Genomic DNA, 21,327 nt, shown 5'->3' on the forward strand with positions numbered 1-21,327 from the left:
AAATATTTCCAAATTCTGCCCTAGCATTACTCAGCTAGTAACGGGTATCTGATAGTCGAGGAAATCTTCGTTCGCTCTGGTTTGAATTCCAATTAATTGCGATGCATATTTAACTTATTCAAACGGCTACATAGTTGCTTGTGTTAAGAAAAACGGTTGCCTTATTATTATTGAAAATTGACAACTGACCTAACTACTTACCGCTAGTAAAACCATCGTCACTCAACCCAGTCGTCTCATAATAATTTCACGTATTTATTTGATTTCTCATAAATAATTTATGGGCTTAAGAATTTACAACTAGTTTGCTTAGAGATGATAATTATTTCTCATTTATCGTATATTGTTTGCTTCGTTATCAATCAAACATTTAACAATTATAGCACGTTCAGGGAAACTACGAATACATACATACTGATATCATATAATACGGCCGTTGAGAAGGCAACTCAAAAATTGCACTAAAATATTCTTTTACACAGAACCAATTCCATTTCGAACGAAAGCAAATTAATGTTACATGTAGAATTTATACAGGTCAAAAACATTGGGATCCCATACTCTTTTTTTGGGGGGCGTGGCAGCAGAGCCGAGCAAGTGTTGCCTACTTTGGGGATGCCCCATAAACCACATCGCTTTGCTCGTCTCGCTGCATTAGCTACCTCGAATACAATATGTTGTTAATTAGTTTAATAAATTCACGCTCCGATTGCTACTATCAGCTCGACCCCTCCGATCCCTCCACTCCGCTCACTCCATGGCCTGGGAAACACTCTGCTGCGGAGACTGGGCAGGTGAGAGGCTGCGGGGCGTTGCCGTGGCGCCCATCGAATCCCCCAGCCCGATCCCACTTCCGTTCCCGCTGCCGCTTCCGTTTCCGTTGGCGGCCGCCCGCTGCTGATTCTGGGCCTGGTTGAGCAGCTCCTTGTTCAGCCGGTAGCTGCTCATGACGTTGGCACAGCTCTGGTGGAAGTAAAAGTTGCGGCCGCGCAGGAACGCATCCGTGTTGAGATCCTTTATGCCTGTCTTGAAATAGACAAGCACAGTGGGGCGAATTATAGAGATTGCAGATTGGGAGCTGCGGCATAAGTGTGCATGGACTGGTAGAAATTACTGGAGGGGAAAGCGAGAGTTAGGGGTACTCGGGTGTGAATGTACATAGATCGTGCTCGAAGTGAAGTGAAAACTGAAGCAAACTGAGGAATTACCTTACAAATGAAACATTTGTTTTCATCGTCCGGTTTTAAATCCGAACTAATCCCCACCTTTGTGTCCAATTGCGTTAATCCCGGCACGCCCATCGACGACAACTGCGACAGGCTGTTCTCCATGCTCTCCGGGTATTTCGATGCCGGATTGTTGTTGTTATTGCTGCTGCTGTTGTTGTTATTGTTGTTGTTGTTGTTGTGCGATATGTCCATGGGTCCGGGTTCGGTGCTGCTCACCTGCGGCTCCGACCGCGGTCGCTCCTCCACAGGCGAGATGTTCTCGAGGGATCTGGAAATGAGCGCGGGAAAATTACAAACCCTGCCCATTTCATCATGGACTCCAAAGTTCAGTCGAACTTGCTTATATTAGCAAGAAAAGCCGACTTTTATGGCCTACATTATTTATATTATATAATATTATATATATAATATATTATATTATATAATATTTTATATATAATATATTATATTATATAATATTATATATATAATATATTATATTATATATTATTATATTATATTAATACTAGAACTTTCCGAACGTATTTATATCAATATCCCTCTGTGTCGTTAATCTTATGCTTTTAAGTGATATAGCCTTGCCTCTCCATTTGTTCAAAAAGTAAGGGTATTTCAGCAAATTTAGGATGCTTTAAACTTATTTATTTGGCAGTGCACTGTTTGTCGCGAGAGTTTTAACTCATTTGCAATGTCTTTCACGGATACACCAGCTTCAAACTTTGCTGCTATTGAAGCTCTAACAACACAACTTAATTCGGCCGTTTTGACCATCGTTTCGCAATATATTTCCTTTCAACTAAAGTATTTTCATAATGCAATATGTTAACAAAGTTCAATATTCCAAAAAACTTGATCGATAGTTGCTCAAACTGGCGAGGCAAACTGGACAAAAGCTTCGTCAAAATAATTATGCCGTGGTGAAATTCATTGTCTGCATGCATTTTTATCAGCAGAAAGAGAATGCAAAAGCAAATCCACGAATAATTTCGCATTCACATAACTGTTAATATTCCGCTATTTATGAACTTTTGCGCTCTCTTTCAACGCTGCTGATCCAAGAGTGCTGAGAAACACGAAATAACATGTCGTCAAAATAACTGTGCCTACTAGTGTATGTATGTATGTATGTATGTGTATGTACATACATACATAAGAAAGCATTTAAAGCTGAATACCTTTAGCTTTAGTTATATAAAAATAATAACACCTGATTCCATAATTATCGTTAAGCCTTTCAGTGCATTTAAACAAGTTGTCTAGGCTGTTTTTCTAAGAAGTGGCTGCTTAAACTTAAAGGACTGGGATCTCACCTGCTGCTGCCCACGTTCTGCTCCTCCTGGCGACGTTGAATCTTGCCGTAGTTGACTTTGCCCGACATCTTCACGGGGTCGTCGTCGTCCACAATCACGTCCTCGTCACTGTCGTTTTGGCACGAGGCCGTGTCCATCATCAGATCCTTGTTGTTGCCGCCGCCGCTGTTGTTGTGGGTGCTGCTGCTGCTGTTGGTGTCGTTCACGCCCACGCCGCAGGAGTCCGCGTTGTAGTAGTGATGTGTGGTGGATGACAGCTCGCTCACGGTTTTCACTGGGGGTTAGATGGACGGGGAAACTCATAATTACGAATTGGCGCAAGTTGCGGGACATAAATATAAGGCTCCCAGGATAAGGATGTCTACGCATCAAATGAACCGAATCTAAGCGCTGATTTGGGGCTTGAAATATTGGGATTGGATCTTTTCAGTTTCTTATCAGAGTTATTATCTGCTTAGGTTACATTTCAAAAGGCAAAAACTAAGAATGCAAGCAATATTGAGCTTTTCTCAACCTGGGAATCTGCAAATTGGAAACCCACCACTGATATGTGCCTGGGCTGGGGCGTTGACCTCGCCGGGCCAACTGCTGCTGCTCGCCGTGGCCACATTGGTGCTCACGTCCTGCTCGTCGGGATGCGCATCCTTCTGGCCGAGCACACAGCCCGTGCGGTAGAGAATCCCGTCCAGCTTGCCCGGCTGCGAGTTGCTGTTGTGCATGCTGGAGGGCGGCAGCACCGTGGCGGATGACCCCGATCCCGGGGCAGCTAGCTCCGAGCCAGAGTCGGGCACTTCGTCGTTGCAGCTCTCCACATCCACCGTTTCGATCTCCTCCTGCGACTTGGCGTCGTCCTGCAAATGGGAAGGATTTCATTGAGTTTATTTTAATACTGCGAAGTTATTCCCATTTTATTTGGATACTTTATTATCTCATTTACTTTGCATTTATTTTAGGGCTGATAGTTATTCGCACTTACCTCTGGAGGAATCTTCCCCGTCTCCAAGGCGTACTTCCTCTTGCAGATCGGACAACTGCTACAGTAAAGACTCTCCATCATGTACATTTCGCCGTACTTGCGCTTGCGAACTTTGAGTCTCAGGCGGTTCTGGCGATTGTTCCTTATTCTCTGGAAGGTCTGGGAAAACGGGAAAACGGAAAACGGGAAGATGCAAGTTAGATTCGCACCAGAGTTGCTCCTGGGGAACACCCACCTCCCAGCGGTTGTGACTGGTGCGAATGGCGTTCTCCTGCGCGGGACACGGAGGAGCGAACATGTAGGTGGCCTGCAGACTGGCCCTCTCGAATCCCGCACTCAGCTTGTAGAGCCTGTCCAGTTCGGTGAGGAAGTGGGTGTGCCACTCCTCGGCGCTCAGCTTAAGTCCGCAAACGGGGCACATCTCGGGAATAGCTCCTCCGGCAGCTGCCGCCTGCAGCCCGCTGACCAGGCTCAGTCCACCCGGAACTGCCCGCAGACCCGCCATGCTCAAACTGGCCAAGGCCGCGTGGTGGGCGGCGTGGTGGTGCGACAGCGGATGGGAGTGGGCCATGTGGTGGTGCGTCGTCACCGCCGTGGACACCGGCGGTGCGCCCACATGGTGACCCACGTGGTGGTGGCTGTGGGCGTGCGGATGGGCCAGCGGATGCGGATGCGAGTGGGCGTGCGTGTGGGGGAGGTGGTGCGGCGAGGAGGCGGCCAGGTGGCTGGCCATCGAAACGGCAACGCTGCTGGTCGCCGTGCTGATGGCCGGATTGCTGGTGGAGCAGGAGGAGGACGAGGAGCTGGACGCCGACGAGGAGGTGGCCAGTGCCGGGTGGCTCTTCCCCGCATTATGCAGATCTGTGTGGGCGGGAAGAGAAGACATCGTTGAATTCCAGTCAAGTCCGCAATCATTAATCATGAGGTGATACAATAGAAATGGAAATACATTCTGGCTTGGATTGGCGCGCACTCAAAGAAATATTAGGCAGTGTCGTTAAATTTTAAAAATATTGTAAATTTGTTTGCTAAACTATACAATTTCTCAATTTTTCGCTTCCTTTAAGTATGATGAAGTAGAAGTGTGATTATTATTTAACCACGATTAATCGCGGATTTAGATTTTTCCAAGTGCAGCTTTCCCACTTTTCCCAGCCAATAAATCTGCCAGGCATTTTCTAATTGCCGCATGCTTCTTTTCAGCACATCGGTGAAAATTAATTGGAGCTCGTAATTCTCAAAGCGAATCTGGCTGCCACCAATTGGGGATCAGGGCAATGGGAACCCAGGACTCCGTTGCAGGACTTCTGATGTCAGACACACGGCGACCCCACGTATTTCGGCAGCCACTGGCGAAAAAATGAGTAAACCACCGGCAACCACAATAAATACAAACTGTTTGCTGCAAACCCACCAAACAAAATGTGTCCGCCGTTCTGCACGTGACGGCGGCCGGCAATTAAAATAATATTACAATAAACATATCGCAGTATGCTCTGAACAGGCGCAGTCGGCCAACAGTTTTATTTACATTCTTCTAAATTATTGGCCAACAAAATATGTCGGTTAACCGCTGCCATCAGCAACAGTCGAATGGATATGCTGAACCTGAATGGAGACACATTCGAGTCGTGACTTTGGTGCAAATTAGCTGGCAGTTCGGTGCTCCAACTCCCAACTTCTGGTTACCACTAAGGATAGTTTTGAACTTCGCTTTTGAAGTCAGCAGATGAGCAGAATCTTTCCACTTTTTGGTGCATGCATTTTATATGTTACTCTTGTTACATGTTACTCTTACTGAAACTGTACAGAAAAGAAATCTCTTTTGCATAAGATTTAATCAAGAGTTCCTTATTGATGATGATAATCACTTCTTCGAGTCACATCTCTTGGTAAACTTTCGGAGTATGCAAAATGTATGACTAAACTGCCAAACATGTCCGTGTTCGATGACCACCCACCCCACCCCGACTTGCGACACGTGCTCGACGATGCTATTTCATAATCCGCCCCGTCCAAGAAATGGGCGTTTCATATATCGTCGGATGAAATATGACTTCTGCCAGTGCGGACGCCATTAATATTACAGAAATTAATATGAAAATTCCAAGTGTGCATTCGATATAATACATCATCGGGGAACAAAAACCGCGGGGCAGAAGTAATAGTATTAGTAATAATACCGCTCGTCATAACAATGGCAAACAATGCAATCAAAGCGATTCGCAACACTTGCGCATCCTTTGAGCGACCGAATCGCAGAGCAAACCGAAAAAGTGTGTCCCCCAGCCGGCGATAAATGAGCAAACATTATGGCATCTCGAGGGTGGCTTCACAATGCCGCTGGAAGAGTTGCCACAATGTCCTGGATGAGTAATTAGCCCGCTAGCCCGCCGCCGGAGGACGTCTTCGTGTGCCGAGCACGAGCCGCCCGAAAGGATGTGCGGTCGGTTTGACTTTGTAGTCAAGTGGTCGGGCTGCTGGGAATGGGGTTGCTGTTACATTTCAATGGCCCGCTACAGTCGAGTGTCCTCGTATCCTTGCATCCTTGTATCCTTGTGCCATTTAAAACACTTACGACATACAGCCCCGCCTTAACCCTTCGCTGCCCGCTCATTTCTGGCCAGCCCTTTTGACTTCTGCCCCGCAGCGGGCTTAAATTGGCCTGTTCCCCGCTAACCTCTAGTTAGCTTAACCCATTGATGGATGTTCAGCTAATTAAAAGTGCATTATTTATCGAAATTAATTTATGGCGCTCCTGTCTATCCACGACTACTCGCTGATCCAAAAGTTAAACACAAATCCACATGTTGAGTATGGGTGGCGAGGGAAAACTGGTTTTCCGGCCTAAGCTGAAAGGCAAATAATGGCCTAAAGATAAACAGAGTTGTCTCTGCTTTGGGCAGAGGTGTTGGGAAAGGGGGCGACATGTGGATATAATTAAACAAATTTAACATTTATTTTTATTGCACAAATGTAACTTTCTAAGTTCCTGCATTATTTCTCGTGCTAACTAATGGTTAAGAAAACAAACATTGTAAGCAATAAACACATATGAAACGTAATCATGACTTTATAGTGCTCATATATGTTAACCCTTAGGAAACCCTATCAAACCCTCTCGGAACTCCGCCCCTGCTTATTCCGAATTTGTTTTATTCATTTGCATCATATTTATCATTTTCATATGCTGCCGCCCGCTTTTTGTCATAAGGCGCTTAAGTCGATCAGCTTTACTAGACCAATTAGCAACGCATTTGCAGACGAGACGGTTTAGCCTACATTTGGGAAAGCCTGGGATGGAAATTCAGGGAAAAGCAGGAACAACCCCCAGGTGAAAGGTAAATAGAGAATTTGGACTCGAGAAAACTAATAAAAAACAAATTGCACTGGAGTTGGAGTTGGAGGAGAGGTCCTGTCGCTGTCCTTACGCCTGCCAGTCAAAGTTAACCTACTGAAGCGTTAAAATTGCTTGGCAAAAGTAAAATTGAAACAAATACGCCCGGCGATGCGATTTTTATCAGCAAAAAGGGAGATCGAAGGGCCCGAACTTTCAGTTTTCCCTTTTATCGCAAACATGCAAATTTTTTGTGCGGCTGTAAATTTGCTATATAAATAAATGCGGTGCAAGCAACCCTACTTACGTCTCAAATCCCTGGGATCCTGAGAATTATTGCTGCGCGGACTTTCACCCTTTTCAACGGCGTCGTAATCCTGTGATCCCTCCATGGATTCGTGGGATGTGCATGTGGGGCTGGCCGAATCCGTGCGAAATGATTCGCTGCCATTGAACAGATTCTGCCGGATGGAAATCGAAGTGCAAATCCCATTATGACAAGTGTCAATCTTGCTCCGATCATCAGCTCCCGCCGATTACCGCAACCCAACCCAACCCAACCCAACCCAACCCAACTCACCTGGTCCAGGGATATGCCGATGTACTTGGGCGGCGAGAAGGCCGACGGCAGCGAGAAGTTGGTCAGCACCGACGGCTTGCCCAGCGGCGAGCGGTCGCTGGCGAAGTAGCTGGCCGGTCCCGCTCCCGCCGCCGCCGCTGCCGCCGCCGCTCCGTTGGCCACCAGCATCCCGTGGTTGAGCAGCAGGTGCGGATTGAAGTAGTTGCCGACTAGTGACATGTTGTGCAGATCTTTGGCGTCGGGTAGCTGCAAGAGGGGGAAATCGAAAGGGATTACCTAGGAAGCACAGTTGGGGAGAGAAATGGGGAAAGTATTGAGAATCGTGGCGAAAGCAAGTTTCAATCATTTTATATTTCTGGGTTTCGTACGGTAGCGCGGTGTATGCAGGAAATTCTTCTCTTTATGAGTGCAATCATTTTCGGGGAATTTTTCGCAATCCAACAAAATATCAGAACTTAAATTCTGCGGCTTAAAGTATTTTCAACTTATTTCATATCTTTAGCTATCTGTATATTAGCTATCTGTATCTGTACTTTTAATATTATTGTTAGCCAAAAAGTAATTTTCTGTTTTCATAGTGAAGCCAAGGCTCTAAACGCCAATATATCAAGATGTTGGATTCGTTACCTAACTTAGAAGTAGTTGAGGAGCATTAAATCGTTGCGATATATCTTGTAAATGTTCTATTTTACCTTCTCTTATTTCAAGAGCCCCTTAAAACATGATCTACGCAGTGGCTGAACTAAAATATCTTCAAATTACCAGATATACTCGTATATCCGCAAATAAAGATGGACAGAAAAGCCAACCAACTAAATCGAGAGTTTAAAAAGTTAAGTGAGCGTATAATTCAAGCGCTAAATATGCGCATTACTCGACTCGAAGCATCGGAACGCACAACAAATTATGGTAGCTACATGACTCGGCGTTAAAATTAGCCAATTATGGAAGGTGGATATGTTGGAACTCGGATGTGCAACATATGCGGCGGCGAGAAGTTTGGGAAAGCGGCAAAAGTGCGATACGTAATCCCATTTCCCAGGAGAAAATGGGGGGGAAGCAGCGCAGAAGGGCGTCGTCGTTTTGCATCGATGGGAGTTGTGCAGAAAAATGTTTAATTTACGACAAATAAATGTTAAATTGAGAGATTTTAGAATTACGATATCGAACACTGCCATAAACTGTGTCAGTTCCAAGGGGAAGTGCGGATAGCTCACTTCCAATGGGGTGTGAAATAACGAGAAAAATGCCCCGACTTTCTCCGATCCGAAACTCACACAAGGACTCTGCTGAATGACATGGGCGAAGTGGGGGCGGGTTCTCTGCGGAATGGGGCAGCTAACCCACAGGACACACGGCGTTCCCAACAAATTGAGGCGCAGACAAGATACTCGTACGAGTAGAACATGGGCGGCGACATGTGTGACAAGTATTAACCCTCACCCTCGCTCCTGTCACTCCAACGACCCCTCGCCCAGCAAAGTTTGGGAATAGCAAAATTTACATACAAATTTGTCTGCCGGGGAGTATTTTACGGCGAAAAGTGCGGCAAATGACGGGGCAAATATTTTTGCCGGAAACTCTAGGCCATCCCATTTAAAATCTAATCCAAATATTATCCTTGACGAATATTTATAACTGGGTGATGTGCTGCTTGGGAAACAAAACAACCATCATCGCTTAACATAAAATTGGGAATATTTTTGCAGATTTGCGAACATGTTTCTATCGAATAGTAGGAAATCAATCTCATTAATTACTGCGCAAAATCCCACCTTCGACAGTTGATTAATCTGGTCCCATGGCCGCGTTGACTTCCAGCGTAATCCTGGTCACACGCTGCACCCAAGTCGAGTCCAATAAATTAAGGACTATCAAGTGAAATTAGCACCTTCATGGGGGCGAGCTTGCGCCGCATATGTTGCCACATCGGATCTGAATAATCACCAGGCACAGCATCCCCTGCTCATCGGCTCGAATGTTGCAAGTCAGTGGGAGATGGGGGCATGGGGTATTGCAACCGCATGAGTTGCACTTCGTCTAAGTCTGCACAGTGGTCCCCAGTCCGGGGATGAAATCGGAAACCCCAACAGAAGTGGTCAGCCGCTTGGCACTCCCATTCCAAAGGGCTTTTTAATACAAAGCGAGCTGGAGAATTTTCAGCCTTAATTTCGCCCACTGATTTATGCCCGTTAATCAGTGCAATAAATGCCGCACTCAGGGAAACCTTCTGATTTACGAATTTCCATATTGCACTGAAAGTTTAAATGGTTCCTCAGGGGGTTTCCAACTTTAAAACACAAAGCACTTAAAAGTATGCAGGATTCAAAGGCATTCGAACAATTAACTAATGAGGTCTAGATCTGAAACTGAACTGGAGAGATCACACTATGGAACTGTCATTTTTTGCAGTGCAGGAGCAGGTGCTCCTCCTTCCCTTCGTTTGGGTGGGGTTTGGTGCTACTCCCGCTTTGTTTGCGTTTCTATTAGCGCCGGGCGGGTGATTTGTTATCCCAAATTTGAACATTCCTTATCCGGCGAGGGGGATGATGGCTGCGCCCAGATTTGCATAAATTCGTACTGTTTGCCCTTAGCACTTGAGTTATGGCTGCTAGCCACGACCCTCAAAGTGGCCAGTGCAACGCTCAGCTGCATCACATACCAGCCGACAACAATAACAGCTTAATTACAACAACACGACGGCGAGTGGCAAATAGCAATTGTCCACATACAATTGGCAATTCCGCTTAACTTGGCCATAAAACACGGAACGCGACAGCAGACGGCCCAGAGCAAAGCAAACAACTTGGCCTCCACGGCACACCGCAAATAAATCTCAATTTGTGGCACTAACACGGAGTAAACGAGGCTCAAATCGAACCGCAGAGCGGCTGGCAACACTAAAAACGTTTAGCAATTGCCAATTTTCGCAAACTAAATGTTTATTGCTGGCCTCAATCTGTTCGTCTTGGCCAAAACGAGCGAACTCAAGGAGCAGAAAGCTGCTGTGCCAGTGGATTGTGTAGCATAGCTTTGGGCGTCTTTTAAGTTGCGTTAATATTCTAATTTGTGCTCCAGATTTTAACGCATCCTTGCCAGCAAAAGGTAAAATATATAGATATTATATTATAGATAAAAATGCCAGGATGCGCACGCTTTTGGTGAATTCGATTAGATCAGCATCTTAAGTTGGCAACGAGTTTGGGGTTGTTCCTAGGCATCAAGCCCTATTAATGCGAATCATCATCAGATTATTCCAATTTCTTGATGTAGTCCAAATGATTTAACCCAAAACAAGCTATGAGAAGTGGAAGTTGTTGTGGCCAACTCAAAACAACACCTTCCTTAACTGCATTTCTGCATTTGTAGCACGATGGAATGATAATTTCTTAATTCGTTGGTTCATACGCCCATTTTAAACAGGAAACCGGTTGCAAGGAACATGATATCTTCCATTTCAGCACCTCCCCAGCTCCTCGCTCAGCTGGAATTCTCTTGGCCAACTATCACTGAGCATCGGGACGTAATACTGCCCTTGGTAGTAACGCCTCGCTGCCTCCGCATTTTGCTGCTTGGTTCCTAGCTGCCTTCCTGATAAATTGCCGTAAATTAAATTAGGCTCAGTCACACACACACACAGATACAGCACACACTCGCACATACACAACCCAACTACTCATACTTTGTGGTAATAAGTGGCAAAAAATGAATTATTTTTCATATGCTGGCCCGCCGCAGTCCCATAACTTTGCCCAACTGCCAACTGACTGCCATTTTTCGAAGGGGTCACTCTGTTTACCTTTTGTTGCTGCTGCTGACGGGGTTACGGAATTGCCATGGGGCATCCGCCGCCTTTCACCCACCCGGACAGGTTGGTGGTTGAAGGTGAAGGTCCGTGGGCAAGGAGGAGGCGGGTCCACTGAAGCAGGCCCATATTAAACCATTTGACGTGGCTTTTAATATGCTCGCTCGGTTGTTTTTATTAATTTTTATTGTTTGCCCTATGCCCGATTATAATCGGTTTCATAAATTACGCTACATAAGCGACTTGTGCAGTGGCCTTAGAACCAGTAGTCACTGAAAGAAGAGACATGGCCAAGAAAGCAGAGGAAACTAATACTTAGTCATGGAGTTTAAACCGTTAAGAAAGATTAAATCTCATTTTAGCACTTTTCAAAAGCCCTATTACACAGTACAAAATGTTTTGATATCCCTTAAATTGCAATGAGTTCTGACATCGAAGGCCAAAACCTTAAACATGAGGCTTATATTGCTTTAGAAGGCTCTTTGCTCTGGAAGCAGGCTGTATCACAAGTATTTGAGTGACATTTGGGCGCATAAAACTGGATAAGTATCAATATGAGTTCCGTTTCAAGATGAGAATTCCTCAAATGCAAAGTAAATACGTGCTCCTTCTAAGCCAGACAGTTTCCACTGTCTCCCGAAGCGAAAAGCGGTTCCTTGCAACCCAACTCGCATCTGATCGCCGAGGACATATTGTTGTCATGTTTAACATATCTTAACGCTACTCCATGCTATGCAGGGTAGAGATATGCTCCTATTCGGTTGCAGCTCTGGTTGGAATAACCAGTTTCTCCACGCGGACTGCTCGAACATCATCAGCGCCCGAGTTCTTCATCATTTGTAGCATCAGCGTCAAGATCATTGCTCATGTTTACAATGATGACAGGCAGCAGAATGAGCAGAAGCTGGCCGGGATTCGCCTTGTAGGATCGGGTTAGGCATAGGGATCGGGATCGGGATCGGGATCCGGCCAGTAGTTAACTGCAGCCCGCTTCCACTTCCACTTCCATCAGGCCCGACTCGCAGTTCTGAATTGAAGCTATCATAAATCTGTTCGTCGCAAAAATCTACACACAATGGGGCGTTTGCAAACGCATTCGCGATCGGAATGCGACGACGAACTCTCTGAATCTGCCTCTTGACTGACTGCCGCATTGGAAATGCGACCGTGATAGGGCACTACTTGTGGGAAGTATTGAAAACATCGGAAGTTGTATTTGAAAAATATCGATCGATCACTAAGAAGCTTCTATCTTTGTCTATTACACATAACCAAGTGCGAGCATATCCTTCACTCACTAGCCCAAGTTAGTTTTACTGAAGTTTTGGCTCTTTAGTTGATAAATTAGTTATAATATAGTTCTAAGTTCATCTGCTTGTACCTCTTTTTCCTTGCTTTAAAACGTTGAATCAATAAATTGTAATATTTAATATAATTTAAGCTAGCTTTAAGCAAAATATTATACAAATTTTATCATAATAAAGCAAACTCATTAATTAATTAAAATTCTATCTTTGTTTTACAAAGCTGCATTTTCCCTACATGGAGTAGTAAATATCAAATTTTTGTAAAATGAAAATATGTGTATATTGATGCAGTTCCCAAGTTCGGCATAGACGGAGATTTTTTAAAAATTATTTTATAAATCGACACAAATATGTTATGATTATAAACTGGAGTAGGGGTGACTTTCTTTATAGATATGTATGTACAAATTTCTTGCTACAACTTCATTTACAGCGCATCCCTCTTCATAAAAGGTAGCTCACTTTATGCACTGCACCTAAACGAGCTCTCACTGCTTTCTCCCCACTTTCTCTTTCCATAATGGATCCTTAATTGAGTGCCTGATCGGCAATCACGCTGTCATCCCTAGCCGCATCTCCAACTGGAGTCCACTTGGAACTTCTGGTTGGACTTGTTGTTTTACAATGCAGCATTGTTTTGCTTGCTGTTGGCTTTTGGCCGCAGTTTCGCGATTCTCTGCCTGGCTAGCGGTGTGCTGATTTATGGCATCTTTCGGCATTTCGGCTACCGGCCCCCAGTCTTTATGATTTGTCATAAATATGTCCCCTCTCCGTCCGATCGGAATCGATCGGGATCGGCTGGGTGATTCCAATCAGAGGCTGTCCGGATTGTTTGGGCTGAGGCTGTTTCTGGGCGCTACTTACTCTCGATGGAAACGGACGTTGTCCACGTAGAGCCTCGTGCAGACCGGAAGCGGCTTCCGAGAGGACAACGAGCGCTTGGGACGGCAAATGGCTGCTGCCAAATGCGTTGCTTTCCATCTGCAGCTCGTTTGTGTTTTGTTTTGGTTTTGGTTTAGACTAATTTGGCACTAGGGGGCACTCATAACCTCACTTTCGCTTGTGTTTTGAGTTGGCACATGCAAAGATCACTTGGTATCGGCAATAATCGGTTGGGAATTGTATTTGCGCGTCGGTAAATCGGCAACTCGGATCAGCTGACAGCTCGTTCGCTCTCCTCTCTTGAACTCTCTCTCTCGCTCGACACAGAACACCCGCACGTACGCGCTGCAGAAATCCAACTGAGGCCAAATGGAAACCAGTTGCCGTTTGTCGGCCCGTGTGCTTCCTCTTCTCCAGCCTCGTCGCTGCGCAGTCGGCGTCAGCGTCGCCGCGTAACGCCTCGCGGCCTCTGATTGGCCAGCGAGCACAACCGGTTCGGGTGCGCTCTCGCCGTCCCGCTCTGGCGCACGCCCACTCCCACTGCGGCAGGGCCTTACATTATGTTCTCACCTCTTTGCTTTTGCCGCTGCATTATTATTCCAAAATGGTTGCGTTTGTCCATCCGTTGGCCATTGAACGCCTGTTTGTCTGCCAGCACCTGGTACTCGCACTCGAACTGGTACTGGCACTGGTACTGGCACTCCCCGGATTTCCTTGCCCCTCTTCCATTTTCCCCCTCGATCAGCTCCCCTCCCGCGGCCGTTAGCTTCTGACATTTTGTGTAAATAAACCGTATGGGAAACATTTTTACTTTTGGCTTTGGTATTTTGTTGTTGTTTCTCGGACACTGTCCCGGACAAAAGTATCTTGGAAGTAGTCTCTTTCCTTTTTTTGCCTCTGCAGCTGGGTTTTTGCACACCGTCCACTTAATATAGCGCATTACTGTGGTATTTATTGGGCGCGAAGTGGCGAAAATATTTCAGAAGCAGGGTGTCGAGGAAATTGGAATTTAATAGGCCACGACGGCTCTTCTGGCTTAAAGAAACTGAACCAATTGCACAACGACAAAATGTTATTAAAAATATGCATCTCCTTACGCATACTTGTGCTAAAGATATAGAAGCATTGCAAACATAATAACCTTTTTATATTCTTTCTTTGCAATAATATTTAAAATTATTGAATGATACAGAATGACTAAGTAAGCTTATGGTGCTTTTCTGTGGTTTCCTGCACTTGCTCCACTGTCCAGCGACCAACAAAGTAGCTACGAGCAGAAATAGTTGTCACACAATATTACTGCAAACAAGAAGCTACAACTGTAGCAGTATTAACACAACGCCAGAGGAGACAACCTCCACTGTGCAACCACTGTGTTTAGCAGTGGGCACAACATAAAAAGCTTAACCATTCGGCGCGCAACTTTTTATTGGCAGCTCGTTGCGCTCGCTGTGATTTCCAATACGCCGGACTAACTAAATAAAGTATTTCCCTGCAATTTGCTCGGATGGGCAGGGCCACGCGGAGGTGCTGAAGATCCGGGTAAAAAATGCGCAAGCCTTTCTGACATGTTTATGGGGCCCTGTCCGTCAAATCGAGCCAGTTGACACCACTCGCTGCCCGCTCCTTTAATTGGTGGCTAGTAAATTTTCTCTTGGCCATCTTTGGCCGGGGATCTGCTGGCGAAGATTTCTTCTAATTTTTTGCTCATTAAATTTACATTTTAAGAATTCCTGTGCGAGCAGAGGAGCCTGCACTTTATAATTTCCATCAGCCTGCCTCCCGGTTTATTAGCCATCTCTGTCGGTGGGAGGGAGTGCGCGATACTGCCGAGTGGGAGGAGTGGGAGGAGTGAGAGGGAGTGCTCAGTGGGAGCGAGAGATGTGTAGTGCACTGAGCAAAACAGATGAGTGGTCATGCAGGTGATGTAGCTGTAAAATGTTACAAAGGATGCTTTCAATAAACGCGTAGTATCAAACACAAGATGTCATATCATAGAAATGTCAAATTGTAATAAATCAGTAATACCTTTAAAATACTTGCATTTAGTATTGCAACCAAATCCTCTGATGAAGCAGATTTCAAGCAATGTAATCACTTAAACCATATTGTTCGCAGTTTGGGGAGTCCTCGGAAGGGACTCCTGCGTGGGGCGCAGTGAGAAAGCAGGGAAGGAGTCCCGGAGTCGCGGAGTCATTGGGATTGGGAGTGCCAGAGTGAGACAGCTAGGAGGGAAGCCCGGGAGTTCGGGGCGCATGCGCCGACGTTGGAGGTAGCCTACATTATGTGTCTATTCGTTGTACATAGAGTGGAGCCCCGCTCCATCTCCCACTGCCCCCAACTCCTCCTGCTGCTCCAGAGGTAACTAAGTCTTGCTTCGACTGGTGACTGGTAACTAGCAACTGGGAACTGGGAACTGGGAACTGGTGACTGGTAACTGGCGAAATCGCAGGGCGAGTGCCATGTACAGGACTTGTACTGCATTTCGGGTTGGCAGTAGATTTTTCATTTTATTTATGTGCTGCCTTCACTCTGCAGATTGCCTTCACTTATTTCAGCCCCCACCATATCTTATTCTTCTTCCTCTTCGGCTTGTCAGTTTGTCAGCTTGCCGGCTACAAAATTAAATACTTGTCTCTGGTCCGATTTCCTTCTCCTTATCTTTCGGGCGTGTGGGCGCGGCTCTATATATACCCAACTGTCGTCCGTCCTGGCCAACTCATCCACCTCCTCATCCGCAGCGTCTCCTATGTGGGTGTGTGGGTATGGGTATGTACTTTGTGCAACTTGGCCTGACAACTAATTTATGTAGTGGCCGGCAGCTGCCGCAACTTTGGCGCTGCTCAGTTCTTTAATAATCTCGCTTTTTTATTTCGCCAAACAATTTCTCATAATTCAGTTTGCCTAGTTGACGCACCGAAAACATGATATAATATTGGAGGGGATGCATATGTACGTATATCTTTAATTTGAATCAATTTGATACTAAATAGCACCCGATTAGAGAGGATTGGCGATTGAACTGTTTATTATAACAGATTTATTTAAAGCAGATGTGCTATATTTTGTGTTTTACTTTGCGTTTGTACTATTACTTTTTAGTATTTCAATTAATATTTAGAAGCGTATTAAATTTGTCATATAATTAATTAACTGTTGCCAAAAAATATGTCATACAAAAAATAAGGAGATTAAAAAACCATTACTTAGATACATATGTATATCATGTTAGTAAACTTTTCATATCAATACTTCTTCGACAACATCTTTGCAAGACAGTGAGTAAAAGCCTTCTGTGCAACACTGATTTGCATGTTAATTGCTTTTGAAACACTTTCGTATAAGTTGCGATTCCGCGATTTATCGACCTTACAAGAAGCTAATCCTGTCGCGAAAACATCCCCAAAGCACATAACGCCCATCGCCACCTCGTCCTCCACACCTGCTCTCCGAGGAGAACCGCAGGAAAATCCGGGCAACGCCTCCGAATTAATTGAAACCGCAGAACAAGTGCCAAAACCGTTCGGCTGTCAAATCTGCCACAACCAATCCCTCGAACGAACCCCCGCAGAAGTACCAGTAGCGGTAGAACCAAAACAAAAAAAGGAAGAAAAAACACAGATGCGTCTAACATAAAAAAGTTATGGGAGGGAAAACAGCGCCCAAAAGCAATCCCCCGCAAATCCCAGACAAATGTGCTGGCAAAAGAGCATGAAAATGTGGCAATACTTCGTACTTTCGCATGTAAATATGAATGGAAATGAATTACAAGCGAAATAAATGTACGGAAAAATATCACGAAACAAAGCGAAATCGTAAAAAAGCATCGCCACTGGATGAGCGGGGGGTGTGCGGAGGGCAGGGGGCCAACGTGGCCTTTGGTTTGGCTTTTTGGGATTGGGCGCCGGGCGTTTTTTGCGGTTTCGGCAGCACACAGTCGCAATGTTGACATGTTCCAAATGCAATTTTAACAGGATTTGCAAGGACACATTTGCGCAAAGTGACAGAAAAACGCAGCGCAGCAGCAACAAAGTCAACTTTTCCCACCCCACACCCCTACAACCCTCATAAAAATGCCTGCACTGGGAGAAAAGTGTTAGACCCAAACTGGTGGGCTGAAAATACCATAGATATCCTTTTAGCAAGCGGCTTACAGAAATACCATTACGAATCGAACGAATCAATTTTTGTGACAACAATGTTTTCTCTCAGTGTGCGCCCGAGTGATGTGCGTGGCTGGCATAACTTGCGGCTTAAAGGGATCAACTTGTCATGTTTTTGTCGTCGGCATTGATTTTCCACTTTCCACTTTCCACGACCTGCGACCCAGCAGAGCCACACCCACCGCCCATCCGCCCTCCCCCACCCCGCTCTGTCGCTCGGGTCATCTGCAGTGATGTGGTCTTAACGCTTCATCAATATGCTCTTCCCGACGTCGCTAATTTTGCGCTTTAGTCAACCTCTGAGCCGGCTACGTGTGGCAGATTTATGTCTCATCTGTGCGGACTTTCCTGCCAAAAGGGGAAAAACAAGTGGACAGTGCACAGCGGACATGGGCCATCCTTTGGCGTCTCCCCGAATCCTCGTGCATGTGGGTGTGTTTAGTGTTAATCCGTCAATGATAAGCTCAATTTGTTGTGGTCACTCCAGCGACAATGGGCAGTTAGCCCGCTGTGGGTGACTCTGGGTGCTGGAAGGGATGGGAAAATGCCATTAAAGTTGCTCGAGATGGGAGATATGTATATGATCGCACTTCTGGCCATGTTAAATTAATTTAGTATCATATAGTATCATATAGTATCATATAGTATCATATAGTATCATATAGTATCATATAGTATCATATAGTATCATATAGTATCATATAGTATCATATAGTATCATATAGTATCATATAGTATCATATACATCTTTGCTGATTTCTGGTTGTTCTTCCTTCGGATTTACTAATATTTAAAATATATCTATGTCTATCTACTAGCGTTAAGAAGGATCCGTAAGGTTGGGAAAATGCCATTAAAGTAGTTCAAGATGGGAGTTTTGTATAAGATCGCACTTCTGGCCATATTAAATTAAATGTAGTAATGATACTATGTATCTATGCGGATTTCTGGTTGTTCTTCCTTCGGTTTGACTAATATTTAAAATATATCTATGTATCTATCTACTAGCGTTAAGAAGGATCCCTCGCAGATACTGAGCCCATCAAACAGACTCCACGTCTTGAGCACTCCCTGGTGACGAGTCCTTCCCTGCCTGATGGGCGTGCCACATGCATCATCTTAATTTTAGTTGGCAACTAGCATTACTCATGCGAAACACATGTGTCCACAGCCTGCGAAGTAATTTAAACTTTGCCTATGACAACAGCCTTTGTCCGGCGGGCCGAAGGAATCTGGGCGGGATTTATGTGACGCGGAGCGACTATATTATATAAGTTTTTGACACGTTTAGTGTTGGTGGGGTCGGGTCGGTCGGGGATGATGAACTTTTTTCCAGCGAAACTTTTTATTTATGCACACGTGCTCCTGATGACATTCCAGTGCCAAGTGGGAGCTGCAGGATGGGCCGCGTTCCATCTTCGAAGGACCGCAAATGAACCGAGGAAGAAAGGCCACTAATTGGCTTAGTGAATTAAAATAACTTGCCAATAGTTTTGCGGTGCAGCGAGGGAAAGTGAGACAATGTCTCGCTGTCATTGGAAAATTTACGAGCACGACACTCTGTGGCTAATTTTCCAGATAAAGGCCATTGTGTTTGCCTGCGGCCTAAGCCCAGCAGCCCAAGTGGCCCAAGTGGCCAAAGTGGCAAAATGGCAAAAGTCAGCCAAAGGATTTGCCCATCGCCAACGAGATAAGCCCCCTCGATGGGGGTCCTTAAAGTCCTTTGGGCCAATTCGACATGGAGCTGTTGACGGCGACCTTCCCCGCTCTCATATGTCAAATCGCCGGACGGCAAGTGTGTCTAATTATACAAAATTATTTATAATAGCTGGCCGCAGTCCTGGTTTTCGATTTTCCACCCACGCCCACGCCCACGCCCACGCCCACGTCCACGCCCACATCCCTTGGCGTGAAAAGTGGGCAGTGCGTGTGTGTTGGCTGTGGCTCCGCAACAAACAGATTTGGGAATTGCGTAAAAACCTAATTAAATGCGAATTATTCATGTTGAAACTAGGCTGTGGGGCAGTTGTGCCGTTTTGGGTGGATACTGATGCATTGCAGCACCGCACCCACACGTATCCAAACAAAAAGCAGTCTGCGAGGGCTCCATATGTTGCCAGAATGAATTTGTACAAATTTCTTTGATTAATTGGTGGTCAAAAGTTCAACGGCAGCAGCAGCTGACTATCGGGGGTGGAGCTGGCGGAAAAGGGTTAAGGAAGCACACGGTTCGCGCTGCAGTCCAGATTTCTTGACAGGATTAGGCGCTTTCAAAAGTTCAACGCCCTAAATTGAGTGGGAAAGAGTGCATAGGTAAGTGCACTATTAAAGCCATTTGATTTTAGGTAAACCAAATATAAACCTGTACTTTATGATGGTGGACTTGGAGCTCTTTGATTCCCAAGTCAGTTGGCTTTCATCTGTTATCCGTCGAAGTAAAATGCCAGATAAAGTATCCCAATTAACATTTTAGAGTGTAAAGTTTACTTCAACAGTTGCTGAGCAACTAATAAATACAAGTGACCTTTGAGCGCCCAACGTCCTGGCACCAAGTTGCCCCACTATTTGCCGCCAAACATCAGAGATAAACAACAGGAGGCGACATCAGTTGTTTGCAGAGGATCTGCGTGGAGTTTATGTGGTGCGGCAAATTGAAAGTATTCCGGATGCCGGAACTCACATAAAAGCCAAATGCAAACAGCCGGCAAAACAGCCGAGGATGTTGCTCATGATGAGGGCCACTTTGGAAGGGTTGTGCCTGCACGCCACCCTTGAAATTAATATTACACCAATAATAATGAGTGCAATTAGGCGGGGGGTGGGGGGCTGGGGGGTGGGGGCTGGGGGGTGGGGGCTGGGGGGTGAATGGGTGTAACAGCTTAATGTGTGTCAGTGTAAAATTAAATTGACGCTAATCCGGCGAGCAAGTCGGGATGCCAATGGCATTGCTCCAGACGGACAAATTAAACTGTCGTTTTATTGTTTCGCCTTGTTAAATATCTCGCATACCTCCCCGCCGTCTGGCCAATTTGGGTTTGTTTAGATGGGGTTAAGACATTCCCATATATAACTCACTAATCCCCCCAGCCCCGCCACCGCGCGCACATGCACTGGGATAAATCAGCCAATAAATATACTGCTCATGCTGCAGGAACTTTTTTCTTTCAGGAAACTAATATATATATAAGGTTTACCATTTTTCACTCAACTTACAGGGAAAATATAAAATTACCTTTGATAAAATTTGTTGCGAACCATTACAAATCTCCGATTTATTTCCCAGTGTAGGGGGCCACTTCCCCCTTTTCGAAGCGTGCGGCCGCTGGAGTTGCTCCCTTTGCCTCAAAAAGGTGGCACCATATGGCCGCTGCTGTTGTTGCTGTTGTTGTTGTGGGCTATATTGTGAGTTATACTTTCCAATGTTGAAATTGATTTCCGATTTGGTTTATTGTTGCTTCGCTGGCAAACAAAATGCGGTTGGCCACACGTCCGCGCCTTTGTTTGTTTTCGCTGCCAAGGGGCGTCGAAAAGTGGGTTGGGTTTGCTTTGGTTTTTGCTTTGAAATTAGTAAAATATGAGTGGCGCTTTTTTCCACGACCAACAAATGGCTTATTTTCGGGTTACAATGAGTTTTGTATCATAATATTGCTCCATATGCTAGGCGATTGTTTTCCTTAACGAAAAAAATCTGCTGTTTATGATAAACTCTACCATAGGTTTCACTGGAACATTTTGTTT

At 45.4% G+C, this 21,327-nt stretch overlaps 1 protein-coding gene across 3 annotated transcripts; it reads right to left on the reverse strand.

Moving 5' to 3' along the window:
• Nucleotides 1-572: 572 nt before the first annotated feature.
• On the reverse strand, nt 573-13,808 carry LOC6545528 (protein Teyrha-meyrha). Of its 3 annotated transcripts, none has more exons than XM_001973334.3 (9): nt 13,409-13,808; nt 7,433-7,678; nt 7,160-7,313; nt 3,751-4,376; nt 3,516-3,674; nt 3,081-3,390; nt 2,540-2,813; nt 1,266-1,497; nt 573-1,026 (listed from the first exon to the last, which is right to left on the reverse strand). In XM_001973334.3, exons 1-9 carry the CDS (start codon nt 13,523-13,525, stop codon nt 751-753), a joined length of 2,394 nt encoding a protein of 797 aa, XP_001973370.1. In that variant the 5' UTR covers nt 13,526-13,808; the 3' UTR covers nt 573-750. The 3 variants fall into 3 exon arrangements, with proteins under 3 accessions (XP_001973370.1, XP_026833497.1, XP_015012975.1); XM_026977696.1 differs by having other exon boundaries at nt 573-1,022; nt 7,433-7,708; XM_015157489.2 differs by having other exon boundaries at nt 1,209-1,497; nt 7,433-7,708.
• Between the last annotated feature and the right edge of the window lie 7,519 nt (nt 13,809-21,327).

Source organism: Drosophila erecta, unplaced genomic scaffold, assembly GCF_003286155.1.
Source record: "Drosophila erecta strain 14021-0224.00,06,07 unplaced genomic scaffold, DereRS2 tig00000021-arrow-pilon, whole genome shotgun sequence".
Taxonomy (NCBI): domain Eukaryota; kingdom Metazoa; phylum Arthropoda; class Insecta; order Diptera; family Drosophilidae; genus Drosophila; species Drosophila erecta.

Excerpts from the sequence above, each read along its gene's own strand:
- LOC6545528 (XM_015157489.2), bottom strand. The coding sequence starts at position 13,525 with ATGGAAAGCAACGCATTTGGCAGCAGCCATTTGCCGTCCCAAGCGCTC. Across the intron at positions 1,498-2,539 it reads CAGAACGTGGGCAGCAGCAG|ATCCCTCGAGAACATCTCGC; the intron begins GTGAGATCCCAG and ends GCTCATTTCCAG. Across the intron at positions 1,027-1,208 it reads ACAAATGTTTCATTTGTAAG|ACAGGCATAAAGGATCTCAA; the intron begins GTAATTCCTCAG and ends GTCTATTTCAAG.